The sequence below is a fragment of the Musca domestica genome, unplaced genomic scaffold (genome assembly GCF_030504385.1).
Source record: "Musca domestica strain aabys unplaced genomic scaffold, Musca_domestica.polishedcontigs.V.1.1 117, whole genome shotgun sequence".
Lineage (NCBI taxonomy): Eukaryota > Metazoa > Arthropoda > Insecta > Diptera > Muscidae > Musca > Musca domestica.
The window spans coordinates 639,145-653,948 of NW_026712147.1; the positions used below are offsets into that span (position 1 = coordinate 639,145).

General features: G+C 34.7%; 1 protein-coding gene across 1 annotated transcript in view; it reads right to left on the reverse strand.

Annotated features, from left to right (window-relative positions):
* The window catches only part of LOC101896131 (ETS-like protein pointed), a 303,468-nt gene that overhangs the window by 261,946 nt on the left and 26,718 nt on the right, over positions 1 to 14,804 (reverse strand). The window contains exon 2 of the mRNA XM_059132240.1: positions 5,444 to 5,804. Within this exon, the coding sequence (XP_058988223.1) occupies positions 5,444 to 5,788 (345 nt within the window). The 5' untranslated portion in view covers positions 5,789 to 5,804. The remainder of the gene's footprint in view (positions 1 to 5,443; positions 5,805 to 14,804) is intronic.

A 14,804-nucleotide genomic window follows, 5' to 3' on the forward strand; every position in this document is an offset into this window, starting at 1 on the left:
CAAAGGAAGTAATTTAACCGCAACAGACTCCCATTTTTGTCTTGCTAAAATAACTAAAGTCCAAAAGTTTGTTAACCTAGATTAAATTACCAATTAGGCCACTACCACAGAATACAGCATTGAACCTTAATTGGTCGATGGGGTTCATAAACTGGACAAAAAGAGAAAGGTTCACTAAACTCCAGAGGTTTTAAAACACACAGCCAATGGAGAATTTCTAAAACTTTGCAACCAGACACAATATGTTATCCTTTCCAAACACAAAAAATAAAAAAACGAACAGCAGACCAAATGAAATCCCAAAAATGAGTAGCCAAGTTTATCCTTGGATATCAATTTACCGGATGGTTATGGTCTAAGGTGGCATAGGTATTCAATTACAATTCCCAAAAAAAATCAAAGCCATATTGATCATTGTCCACCAATGACCAAGAGGGACTCAACACCAAGAAGATGACGTTGAATCCAACTTGGGTATCTTTACGTAAGACAAATGGACATCCTTATATGAAGAAATCAAAATTCGTTTTTTCATCGATCATTTTTTCGTTTCATTTTGTTCTCTTTATCATCGTGTGTCATTGTGGCCGTTGCTCGCCGTTTCTTTTTTTCTTGCCCTTCTCCTCTTTTTTGCTCATATTATTTTAAAGCCATATAAGGACCTCGGCACTATATTTATGCGTTCCATATGTTAATTATAATTGTTATAGGAGCTTGACTTTTTTGCTTCTCATTCCCAGCGTACCTCCCTCTATCCCTCCCTCCCTCGCAACCCTAGTGACAGTAATATGAAACATTGTTTTTTTTTTTGCAATCAGCATGTGTTGCTTTGTCCCCACAAATACATGAGGCTATTTTATTGGGCCCATGGAGTTGAGTGTACGTGTGTGTGTAGTTGAACAATTTTTTATGCAAAAAATCGTCAGTAATATAATGACAAAAAAACAAATAAAAATTATCTATTCTTCTATGGGTTGTGTGTAATGAATATTAATGTGAGAACATCGCAAAAGGCAGGCATATGAAAATGCAATTTTTTGGCAAGTGAATCGTTGTGTTGTGGGTTGCCGTTCATCTGAGTTCGATGGAACAATAAATAGTCTGAAATGGTTTTTAGTTTAGTATTATTTCAAATTGAGCTCGATTATTTCTATGATGCTAAAATTTTCTTCAAATTTGATTCCGAGAACAGTGACAAGTTGGAAAGTCGCAGTTGGTATTCCGACAGATATTTATGAATACCATCTTGGAAGAAGTTTTTACAGTAGATGTTATGCTATTGTGTTGTCTATCATTAAGCTTGTATCGAAAGACTAATAAACAAATAAGGAATGGAAAATAATTGTACATCTCACGAGAGTTATGCGCACAAAATTTCATTTTTTTAATTACTGCAGGATAATCTTAGAAGATTATAACAAGTAAAAAAGATGTAAGTTCTGCCGGGCCGATTTTTGAATACCCCCATAATTTAGAACAAATTTTCAAAAAAATAAAATCCGTTAAAAATTCTTTTAAACTATTAAAAATTCCGAATGTAGCCGTTATACTAGGGTCTATACGACGACGGGATATGCACAAGCAATTTTTATCATAAGCCATTACAATATTCAAATGCGAAACTTAAAAAAAATCGGTGAATATTGTAGCTAAATCATCCAAAATACCGAATATGGGGAAGTACCGTTATATTGGGGCTATACGAAGACGTGGACATTCACAAACAATTTTTTGTTATAGGCTGTAGTATCCATTACGAACTTCAAATACCTAAATTTGGAACATTTACGGTGAATAATGTCGATTAACTCAACAAAATACGGAAAATGGGAGGTACTATTATATGTGGGCTATACGAAGACGGGGACCTGCACAGACAATTTTCTGTCTTAGGCTGTAGTATCTATTACGAATTTCAAATACCAAATTTGAAACAATTCCGGTGAATAATGTCGCAAGAATTATCAAAGTACCGAATATCGAGAGGTACCGTTATATGGGAGCTGTACGAAGACGTGGACCAGCACAAACAATTTTCTGTCTTAGACTGTAGTATCTATTACGAACTTCAAATTCAAAATTGGAAACAATACCGGTTAATAATGCCACCAGAATCATCAAAGTAACGAATATCGAGAGGTACCGTTATATGGGGGCTGTACGAAGACGTGGACCTGCAAAGACAATTTTCTGTCATAGGCTGTAATATCCATTATGAACTTAAAATACCAAATTTGAAACAATTCCGGTGAATAATGTCGGTAAAAATTACCCAAATACCGAATATCGGGAGGTACCGTCATATGGGGGCTATACGAAGACGTGAACCTACACAGACAATCTTTTATCTTAGGCTGTAGTATCCATTCCGAACTTCAAACACCAAATTTGAAACAATTCCGATGAATAATGTCGCTCAAATCATCAAAGTACCGAATATCGGTAGGTACCGTTATATGGGGGCTATACCAAAACGTTAGGTCCACGTTGACCCATTTTCAATACCAAAAGTCCTGAGTAAAATTGTATCAACCTATTTCATTTCGTTCGGAAGCTAGAGTGATTTCCACAGACGGAAGGACATCGCTAAATCGACATAGAATTTTATGCTGATCAAGAGTATATATACATTTTGGAGTCTAAAATGTATATTTCGAGGTGTTATAAATGTAATGATAAACGTAATATATCCTCCATATTATGGTGGAGGGTATAAAAATAGAGTCCAATATAGAATGTACGTGCATCGCCGTTTGGGTAATAAAACAGCTTCCTTTTCTACTACAACGCATTATTAAAGAAGGATGTCCACAAAAAGCCAAATTATTTCTTTATCAAATGTCCTTATAAGTCGCGAAAGAAAAGAAATCTCTGTTTCCATTATATATTAAGAAAATTTACCACGAAAATTAAATTTCGTAGTGAGTCTCTAAGTATACCATAACAAGTTAGAAAGTATCAGTCAGTTTTGTCGACAGATGTATGATTTCCGACAATGTCCGTTTGTTAAAATAAATTTTGACTTGCGCTATGATTATTAAAGTGTTAACCCTTTATTCGGATGGTACCGAGGAGTGGGCCAATATTTCTATAACATATCGAATATAAATACATAAGTCAGATAAATACATTACAAGTGTAAAGTAAAATGGTGAAACATGCGAGAGGTACCAGAGGTAGTTCACCGAATATTCCACTTCATGCAACAAAGTCAAACGCCATAATTTTTACATTTTTTTTTAATTTGTTCGAATTGTTCACTTTTAGCACGAATTATGGCCTTCAAACGGCCAATGAAACCGTCACACGCTGCCCGAATGTAGTTTGGCCCATTCCCGGTGGTATTTTTTAGCGATAAGCTTGCTTTCCAAAACACTCCAGACACAATAGTCCAACGGATTGTTATCCTGAGATTTTGGTGGCCATTGTGCGCTGGAAATGAAGTGAGGAACCCCATTTTGTAATCATTCTTGGGTGGCGCGTGCTGAGTCCTGTTGGAATGTCCAAGGTCTGCGACCAAAATGTTTGCCTGTCCAAGGCTTTTATAAACCCTCCAGAATATTTTCGAGACAATATTCGTATTTATTCTGATGACACGGTCGATTAATATGGCGGCCCACATCATCACCACGAGCGGCGCTTGAGTTCTAGTGGTCAACCGAAGGTGCACATTTTCAGCTGATCTCTTTGGCAAGTAAACACGATCATTTTGTTTGTTTACAAACTGCTGGACAACGAATGTTTTCTCATCGGAGAAAACCAAAATTCGGCAGTTCACCACTTTCGGCCAAGCGAAGCAATTCTTTAGCTCTTTTATAGTATATTTTCTTCCTGTTGCGGTGTAAGTTCTTGCACTTTTTGGAATTTCAATGGCTTCAACCTGAGCTCATTTTTTCAATATTTTTAGAATGGAGCCATTTCAGCTCACGAGCCATTTTTGGCCATTGCGACGCGGGTTTCGATCAAGTCGCTACTTTACTTTTCGAACCATTTCTGCTGTTGTTGCTGTTTTCTTACGTCCACTACCTTGACGTCGGGCTACGCTACCAGTATCACGGTAACGAGTGATGGTTCGAGACACAAAAGATTTATTCAGATTTGAATGTGCATTGCTCTAACGATAGTCACTTGTGGTTTCCCACCCAAATATAAAGAAATCACACTATCACGCTTAAATTCCATCACGAATAACTTTTTTTCTGGAAAATTCACCCCAAAATGCTTTTGTACGCTTGTAAACAATATAATGAGCTGTCACTGGAATAATTTTAACAGCTGTCGGACGAGTGGCTTAAACATGACAGCAGTCTGAAGTTTTTTGCAGTTTTTGCATCTCACCCTGTAGTACTATCGGTATAAATTTTCATATACATTGCACCTTCGCAAAAAATGTGACCCTTTATTATCTTGATGAATCCTAACTCTACTCATTCACATTCTGTATATTTTTAGAGGACATCCAGAGCCATAAAATTGGATTTTAAACGAATTTTATTTACTAATTCTTTCCAAATTACTTTCGGAGCCAACGTTTATTTCGGAGATATTATTCGTACCTAACGTCGCGTGTTCATAATTTTATACAAGGGACTATCAGACTATAATCGTGGGTTTTTTTAATAATTTTTTTTAACGACTATAAAAGTAATAATTTTTATAAAGAACTATCAGAATAATAATTAATAATAATAATTTTTATGAAGAAATAATTAATTATTTTTTGTTAAGGCGTTTAATTGCGGTATATTTAATAGAGGTATATTTAATATTTTTTTCTGAAGGACTATTATAACTTTTTTGGAGGATTTTTTTTTTTAATAATTTTTATGAAGGTCTACCAGAGGTATATTTAGAATTGTTTAAAATAATTTTATTGAAGGACAAAAAATTTTTTGAAGGACTATAAGATCTATAATCGTGTACTTATTTCCTTTAATTTCCTTAAAATCGCCGATCAAGATAGGTCCTAAACAAGCCTATTAAGACATACAATAGCAATTCCTTTGTTATAAACGATCAGAACACTACAGGCAAGGACATCACTTAAAAGCATGTTACGAAATATCCTCAGTTTCTCTTTAAACCATCGTTAAATTAAAAAACCCCAAAGAACAACCAACAAATCCGACATTTATTGACAATGTCAATCACTTCAATCAACGATTAACACCACTGTCAGTTGAATATGGAAATTGCACCTTAACTGGAAAACGTGATGACAATTACAAAAAATTTACTACAACAAAACAAACAACAGAAAAAAAAAAACGACAAAAAAAACATGGTCATCAGACTGGCAATAACAACCGTAAAACATTCTCTCGATAAAAATCTATGACCATAAAAATAAATTAAAACATATATATATAAATAAAGACTAATAAATAATTCCTAGTTTTATTTAAAAAAATAACAACTAAAAGAGACAGAAAAAAAAACTCACCTCAATTAGATTGGGAAGAAATGTTACTTTGCGATTCTTTTTTAGACGCATTGTACTGATGGTGGTGTTGCTGGAATTGGAAGACAGTTGAGATTGTGACGTGGAATTTGTTGTATTATCACAATTTGTTGTTATGTTATTGTTGTTGCTGCTGTTGGCCTTATTAAATAAATAATTATTGGGAAAATTTAAAATATCACTAAAATTTGCTGTATCCACCAAATGATGATTGTGGAGCTGATGCGACGAATGATGAGATTTCTCAAAGAACGCAGACGGTGATGTTGTGGGCAACATAAATTTCGTCGTGGGTGGTAATTCCGTTTTACATATACCCAATTCCATATTTATGGGAAGGCATCTGAAAGAATAGAAAAACAAATATTTAGAATTTGAGGAGTTTTGCAAATTATATAAGTGATATAGTATATAAAAGAGTATTAAAATAACTGACTGACTGGTATTAAATTTGGAACAGTTGAAGTCGGAATTTTTAACTTTTGTATTGGGACGCTGTTGGTGGTAGGTAGAGGTGGTTTTGGATATATGTACTAAAAGTACGCGAAAAGTACTAAATACCACTACATTTGGTACAATTTAGTATTGGGCCAGCAGATAGGGTTTGAAACCTGAAATTTAATATTAGGTTCTCTCTTCATGGAAGTGATTTTCGAAAATGTGTTCAATAATTGTACGAAAAGTTTTGAGGAGTACTAAATTCGCAATTGGAATAGACCTGAAATTTGATATTGAGGTCTCTGCTTGTTTCTGTGATTGAGATATGGAGGTGGTTTTGCAAATGTGTACAATAGTTGTACGAAAAGTACTACATAGTACTAAATTTTGTATTTAGTGTAGAAACAGCGTTGAAATCCTAAAATTTGATGTTGAGGTCTCTGTTGGTATCTGGAATTGAGATATATACAGGGTAAGATAAAAAACTGCAAGAAAGTCGAATGCCATTATTTTACATTTTTTTTAATATTTTATTAAAGGAAAGAAAAAAATGTAGGAAATAGCATCAAATTGTTGTATGGGTTAAGATTTTATGGAATTGGTCACCTTTGGCAAGAACTATGGCCTTTAAATGGCCAATGAAACCGTTACACGCTGCCCGAATGTTGCTCTGCGGTAATTTAACCCATTGCCGGCGAAGTGCTTGCTTGAGGTGATCGACACTTTGGTATTTTTTAATGCCAACCTTGCTTTCCGAAATACTCCATACACAATAGTCCAACGGATTGGTATCCGGAGATTTTGGTTGCCATTGTGAGCTGGAAATGAGGCAAGAAACCTTCGTTTTTTAACCATTATTGGGTGGCGCGTGCTGAGTGCGATGGTGCTGAGGCCTGTTGGAATGTTCAAGGTCTGCGGCCAAAATGTTTGCGTGTCCAAGACTTTAATAAACCCTCCAGAATATTTTCGCCATAATAATCGGCATTTATTCTGTTGCCACGTTCGATTAATACGAGCGGAGGCGACCATCGGCTATTATGGCGTCCCACACCATCACCATGGCCGGCACTTGAGTTCTGGTGGCCAACCGAAGGTGCACATTTTCATCTGACCTCTTTGGCAAGAAAACACGATCATTTTGTTTGTTTACAAACTGCTGGACAACGAATGTTTTCTCATCCAAACCAAATTCGGCAGTCCAGCACTTTCGGCCAAGCGAAGCAACTCTTTAGCTCTTTTGAGTCTAGTTTCTTTCTATTGCGGTGTAAGTTCTTGCACTTTTTGGAATTTCAATGGCTTTACCCCGAGCTCATTTTTCAATATTTGCCGAATGGAATATTGCGATATGTTCAGCTCACGAGCCATTTTTCGGCCACTGCGACGCGGGTTTCGATCAAGTCGCTTCTTTACTTTTCGAACCATTTCTGCTGATGTTGCTGTTTTTTCCTTCCACTTCCTTGACGTCGGGCTACGCTACCAGTATCACGGTAACGAGCGTTGGTACGAGACGCAAAAGATTTATTCACATTTCAATGCTGGAGTGCTCTAACGATAGCCACTTGTGGTTTTCTAGTCAAATATAAAGAATTTACACTATCACGCTTGAATTCCATTACGAATGACTTTTGTTCTGGAAAATTCTAACCAAAATGCTTTTGTACGCTTGTAAGCAATACAATGAGCTGTCACTGGAATAATTTTAACAGCTGTAGGACGAGTGGCTTAGAAATGACAGCAGTCTGAAGTTTTTCGCAGTTTTTTTATCTCATCCTGTATTTCTATAGAGTGAAATGGGACTACTTTCTTGTCGTCGAAGTTCTCTTTTTTTCAAGAATGTTTCAAGAATTGTATAAATGTTCATAGGAATCATCTTTAAGCTCTTTAGAAAGAATTTTAAAGAGAATCATCTTAAGCTTCCCCCTGAAAGAACTGCCTGTCAAGTTATCATATTTAATTATTTTTTCTCTCCTTTTTTTACTTTCTAAGAATTTAATTTTTTAAAATAACATAACTATATTCACTTGTTTCCAATTCATTAGACACGAAGACGACACAGAATGCAAACGACACATGTATTAAACCAAGTGTAACAAGAAAACTAAAAGAAGCAATCATCAATAAATTGCTATGAGAAGACACCAATTGTGCGGCATCTTTCAAATACATTTGTTCCCAAAAGATAAAAAATTGTATGTACACATGTATGTCGGCAATAAAAAAACAACAATATAGAGAAGAGCATGTACAAATTGTTTATCCCCCGCCCTCTCGCCACCTCTCCATCACCTTTCCAGCGCTGGTTACCTTTTGAAGTTAGGCGTTCTAGTGTTTACCGAATTCCACTATTCAAATGAAACCAACTCTCTGTGGAAATGTTGGCGAAGTAGGGTGAAACAAAGGGGGAGATAAAAGAAGAGTAGGGCTTTAAGAAAACCCACAAAACTATTTACACGAAATCAATATTTACATAAATAAACAATTACGAGGAAGTGGGGAGTTACATCGAACGGAAGATGTGCCCATCTTTTCGAAAGGTAATCGCTGTTGCACCAGTACTCTACCTACCATTATGCATCAATTTGGAATGATGTTGCATTTTTTTTTTTTTTGAGAAAAAAATATTTGAGCCATAAAAATTATTAAAATTTTCATTCATGATTTCAATTTAGTTCCATTTTTTTTTTTGATGTTGCTTAATTCCCAAAATCATCTCCACAATGTCTAGTACCTTCAAGACTTTTGGAATTGACTGATGTTTACTGGGAATTGATTTTTGGGAAAATGAAAAGGGGGAAAGTCCTCATAAACAAACACTTTCCATTCACAAATCAATTCAAGCAAACTTGAATGAAGATGCACGAGTACTGTATTGTGTGCACTAAATTCCCATTTTTTTGTTAAAAGTAAACAAAATTAATCGCTTATTTGCAAATAATAAACAATGTTGTAAACAAAAACAAGACGGGCCATGGATCAAGCGCCAAAGACGAGAGTGTTAATTGCAGTAAACATGAAAATGTGAGTTGAAAAAAAAAAATATTGAAAAAAACACAAACCAGGGGGATGTAATATTTTTATTTGAAAGAAATGGACATTTAAAAAAAATCCTTAGTGAAGATCCTCGGAGATATCGTATATTTTTATTATAATTTTTCATTAGGTTAGGTTAGGTTAGGTACGGGGATTTTTTAACCCTTCTTAAAAAGAATAACCAAAGCTTCAATTAGGATTTTTTTAACATTCTTTATGAAAAAGTAACAGAGCTGTATATATTTCAAAATTTTCTACGAATTTCTATCAAAGCCATGATCAAGGTTACTTTTTTTTAATTTTTGTAAAGGACAGAGCTATAATTACGGATTTTTAAATACTTTTTTAAATGAAGGACCATCAGAGTTTTAATAATTTGCTATCATATATATTTTATGATAGATTTTAGAAATCAGGTTTTTAATAGTAAATCGGAGCTATAGCCGTGAAGTTTTTGAAATCATGTACCAAAGACTATCATAGATTTAATCAAGGAATTTTCTATAAAGGACTATGGGAGACGTGAGCGTGATATTTGCGATTTTTTATGAGAACAATTCGAGCTAAAATCGTGGATTTTTAAAATTTTTTTAAGGAATATCAGAACTATAACATTTCGTAATATTTTTATGAGAGACTTAACTGCTTTTAGCTATAATTTTTAATTTTAAAATAATATTTTAAAGGACTATTAGAGTTATTATCGCGGGTGTTTCATATTTTTTTCTGATGGACAAGCAGGGCTATAATTTTTTTTAATCATTTCTTCTGACGTACAGTCAGACAACAATCTTTTTTTTCCTTAAGGGTACAGTAATTTTATATATTTTTTGTAATTTGAAATTAAAATATTTGATAAAATTTTCTAAGAAGGATAATCAGAGCTTCAATTGTGAATTTTTAATAATTTGTTTTGAAGGAGGGTCAGAGCAATCGTGAATTTTGTTTAGATCTTTTTTTGAAGGATAATCAGAGATATGATATAGTTTTTTCTTAAATATCTTTTTCTGAACAATAATCGGAGATGTAATAGTGAATTGTTTAATATTTTTTTTAAAGGACATTAAGACCAATAATCGAAGGAAGAGAAATTTACATTGGTTTTTTTTTCTATAGAATCTATGTCAAACATCCGCAGTCTGGTGAAGACCGTTTGTAAAAAAGAGGCATTAGAAGATCATTTGTCTGTAAAAGACATCATAAAGGTTGCCCATCTATTGAGGACCTGTCCAAGGTTCTATATCTATAAAGAATCTCTATCTCAAAAAGACCGCTCGCAGGTCTTCTAACTTTAAATGAATCACCCAGACTCCTCTGTCAAAAACGAACCGTATGAAGATCCTCTGTCTACAAAGATCCACTAGACTCAACGATGATCAAACTACCTGCGATATCTCGAAGATCCCCTATTTGTGGAGGACTGCTCACAGTCTTTATATATGAAAGACCTCGTTTTCGGCGGAGTCTCTAAATGATAATTTATTTTTATAGGGCCTTTCAAAGGTAATCTTTCAAAAGAGGAGCCTTAAAAGTCCTCTATCAAGTTTTATTTTCTATCAATAGCACGAACCTAAAATCCAACAGATTTATTTATTTACAAAATTTACATCATAAAACAAATATATGTGAAAATGTTTTATTCATTCATAAATCTGTTTTAACAAAAATCAAAAAAAAAACACATACACACATTAACGAATCACGACAAAATATGAATGAAAAGTGAAATTATGTCATGCAAATCAGAGATGAGATTACCGGGAATGTGGCCGTATGAGGCAGTCACATGCCGCAGTCAGGGGCTTGGATAATTTAAAATGTAATTTTTGAGAGCTTTTTTTCTTTGCGAACAGCCAAAGACCAAACGAATAATTCACTCAAAAAAAAAACTTTAGTATAGAATTGTGTGCACACACATACATTCATTCTACATGTGACATATTGTTGTTACGGGAATTCGGATGTGCTTGTTTGTCGGATAAACAAAAACAAACACATCCAAAAAAATATGTTTAAATATGTAGAGCAAAAGAACTTCCGGTGATAAAATAAAAACAAAAACATGCCTACAAACATATTTGCAACACCAAAAAAAAGAAAAGACCAACAGTATGGGATAAAATTGCACATACAAATAGGAGACCTTCTCTATCTAATGGTAAACTGCCTATAAACACAAAGGCTGTCAAAGGTATTCTATGTCTTGATGACCTCTTAATGGTGCAAATGTTCCAAAAACTTTTTGGAAAGATACTCTATCCACAGAAAATCCTCAAGACTTTCTTTTTTAGATGAAAGGTCATCTCCCTTTATATCCTCTATAGATAAAGTAGCTCTAAGAGGTCAACTAAAAAAGGAAGTAGATCATTTAATCTTAAACGGCCTTTGGAGGCCATCGACAAAATATGACTGAGGAGTAAAATTATGTCATGAAAATCAGTACCTATATCGCTCTGCAGATCCATTATGTTTAGGTGACCTCTAAGGGGAGCTCTATGCATAGAGAATCTTGTAAAGTGTTTCTATGTGTTTCTATAATGCCTCAAAGATCTAAATATTTAGAGAACTTCTTAAGTACTGTGAAATGATTCTTTTTTTTTTCTTGATTTTTAAACGATCATCAGAGGTATTCCTATTATGTATTCTATAGATAAAGTAGTTCTGAGAGGTCGTCTAAAAATAAAGGATTTTAGTAGATCGTGTAATCATAAACGGCATTTGAGGGGCGCTCCATACATAGGATGGTTGAAAGGCACTGTAATAACGAAGGACTTTCTAGAGCCTCTCCGAAAGTGGCAGTCCTATACGAGGTCCTTGAAAATGTTCAAATATCCCTTAGCAAGAGAACGGTTGAAAGGCTCTCTAATAAACAGGTCCTTGATAAATCTGACCTTTGAGCTGACCTGTGTTAAAGCACTTTTCAAAAGTCCTATAGTAACAGAGGATGAAGTCCACCATTTATACAGGATTCCTCTAGGGTATTCCGAAGACCCGCATATCCTCCATTTACTGAGCGCCTTACAGGACCTTACTCAATAAAGGATCTCTCGAAAGTAAGCCATCTATTGGGGGCCTCATACAGCTCCCTATGTATAGAGGGCTTCTGAAAAGTCGTCTATCCTAGAAGACCCCGCGAAGATCTTCACTTTTAGGATGCTCTCTAAAATGAATAACTTTCAATAGGCCTATCCAAAGACGCTCCATTTACAAAGGACTTTAAAGGTCCTCTAGCAACAGAGAAACAACAAAGGGTACTCTTCTATTTACAGAGGACTTTTGATCGTTCTAGAGTACTTTTCAAAAGTCTATCCTAGAGACCGCTCGAAGGTCTCCAATCTAGAGAAGATCTGCCACAGGACAAAAGGTTCTCCCGAAATAGAGACCGATAAAGATTCCTCCATTCTTTAAGGCCTTCTCTAGAGCATTCCAAAGATTCTAAACTTACAATGGACCTTAAAGAGTCCTCCAGGAATAGAGAAATAACAAAGAGTCGTTTCTCAAAGGTGTTCTAGAAACACGTATATCCTACATACTACTTGAAGGTCTTTAATCTTAAGAAGATCTGCTACATGATTTGAAACCCCATCAGTGGTCGTTATTTATAGAGGAACCTCTCGGAAAGTTTTTAAATTTGAAGTATAACCTCTGAAAGGTGTTCTATCCATAGAAGTTACGCCAAGAAAGTATTTTATCCCTAAAAGATCTCCAAGGGGTTTTCGGTTCATGTGAGCGTTTTTAGATTCATACAACATGTCTCTATGATATCTAATATATATTAAATCGTCTACCTTTAGGTAACATTTCAAAAAAGTCATATATAAATCCTAATCTTGTCCTCCACTGTTACAGCGCTGACCAGGCCTGTCATATGTTAAATTTATCACAACAACAAATTGAATAACAAAATTGTGATTGTTATACTGTGTGTTGTTATTGTTGTTGTTATTCGTTTTGTGGCATTCTTTGCATTTTGCTTTAGTTTGCATCCAAAATGATAAAAGTTCATAAATTTAAATCAGAAAACTGTATGATTTGCGGTATTTTCCACTTATCGTCGGTGTCAGGCTTAAGTGTTCCATTCGCGATGTAACTGTTTAGAGAAAAAAAATATTTCAAAGTTTTTATTTCCAATTGATTGGCGCTGCAGCAAAAAAGATGGTGGAGATATTTCGAGAATTATAGCAGATATTGAAAAACTGATTAAGAATCACATACATCTGAAAACTTCAAAAACTGCGTATGGAACACTTAAGCATGAAGCCGATGTTATGCCTAATTACGAAGGGGGTTGATTGCCACCATCGGAAAGCTGTGGTCCTCAGTGAATGATCCAATCATATGCTACCCATGTTGCCGCATTGTATGACGACTACCCGGCCAGAGAAGTGACGAATTGATACAATTTTAAAATATATACCGACGGTCTGCATATAACCAACTCAGTCACTTGTTAATGCAGATAATTTTTCCAGACCAAACATAGAGATTAAAGCGATTTAAGCACTCCAGTCTAAAACACACACACAACAACCCGAAGACAACAAAAAATGCAATCAAAATGACCTTCGTATCAATTCTTGGCGTAATTTTGTTTTGTTTTATTTTCTTTTTTTTATTTTTGTGGCCGACTCAGAAATGAATAAAAATTGTAACAATACGAGAACGAGAGAGATAAAAACCGCATTAAATGCAGTGATGATGATGTGGCTGGTTGGATGATGGAAGAGGTTGCGGCGCTGCTGCTTAGGATGAAGATGAGTCGAAATGAACAGACAGACAACTGTAGAAAAATCTAATAATTTAGGTTTATGAAGATTTATAGACGTATATTTCATATGGAAAAATAACAAGAACACATAACAACAACAACACCATCAAATGAAAGGAATTTTGATTTTGCTGCTAATTTGGTTATCTTATCAGTCCGAAAATGCGGCAGAGTCAAGTGTTCTAATGGCAAAACTGTTGTGTGATTCAATGTTTGCGACAACAATTCCAGTAAAATAGTACATATGTTTGTAAGTATGTATATGTACATGTATATACACGTACAGAACACATATGAATGGGGTAATGAACTAATTCAGGGAAAGAATTCTAAATTTGATTTTCAGAAGAATCGAATAAGTCCCAAAATCGGAAAAAAAGTATTCTATTTAATATTCAGCGAAATTAGAATAAAGAGCTGTAGTTCTGAAAAAACTAGGGCTCTAGATATTGCCGATCGACCGAAAAAAGTACAGAATAATACAAAATGGTATAACATTGTAACCAAACAATCAGTAACAATGTGGAGCTTAAGGCAGGATTTTTCAGAATTTTTTTTTGTGGGTACGAAACGTTCTAGAGTATACAACATTGTGGTGAAATTGTGTTCCTTTGAAAACTGATTAAACTTCTAAGTGAGTGTTGGGATTGGTTGGAATTTTCAAAATCGAAGACTGGACTATAAAGTTTTGAGTAAAAGATAAGTTTTGAATCCCGAAAACCCGAAACGTACTAAGAGGCACAACATTGTACATCCTAGAAATTGAGCAACCAATAAGAGTTACAACTTTGAAATTTTGATTTTTAAAATGGGTACGAAAAGTCTTAAGAGTTACAAAATAGCAGAAGATTATAGGTGAACGATCGAGAATACCTAAAGCTTTGAAGTTTTGAGCACGGATCACTCTTGGGGACCAAAATACCAAAACAGTTCTAAATTCGAACTTTTAGTATTTAAAACTTCATCGTTTTGATCCATTGAGAACAGTGACGTACCCCGTAATAATTATGGAGCTGCACCGTGTCATAATCCCACGGACATAATCTCATTAGAATTATGAGGATTATGACCGTTTTTTCATTCATAGTCCCCAGAAAGTAGCGGATA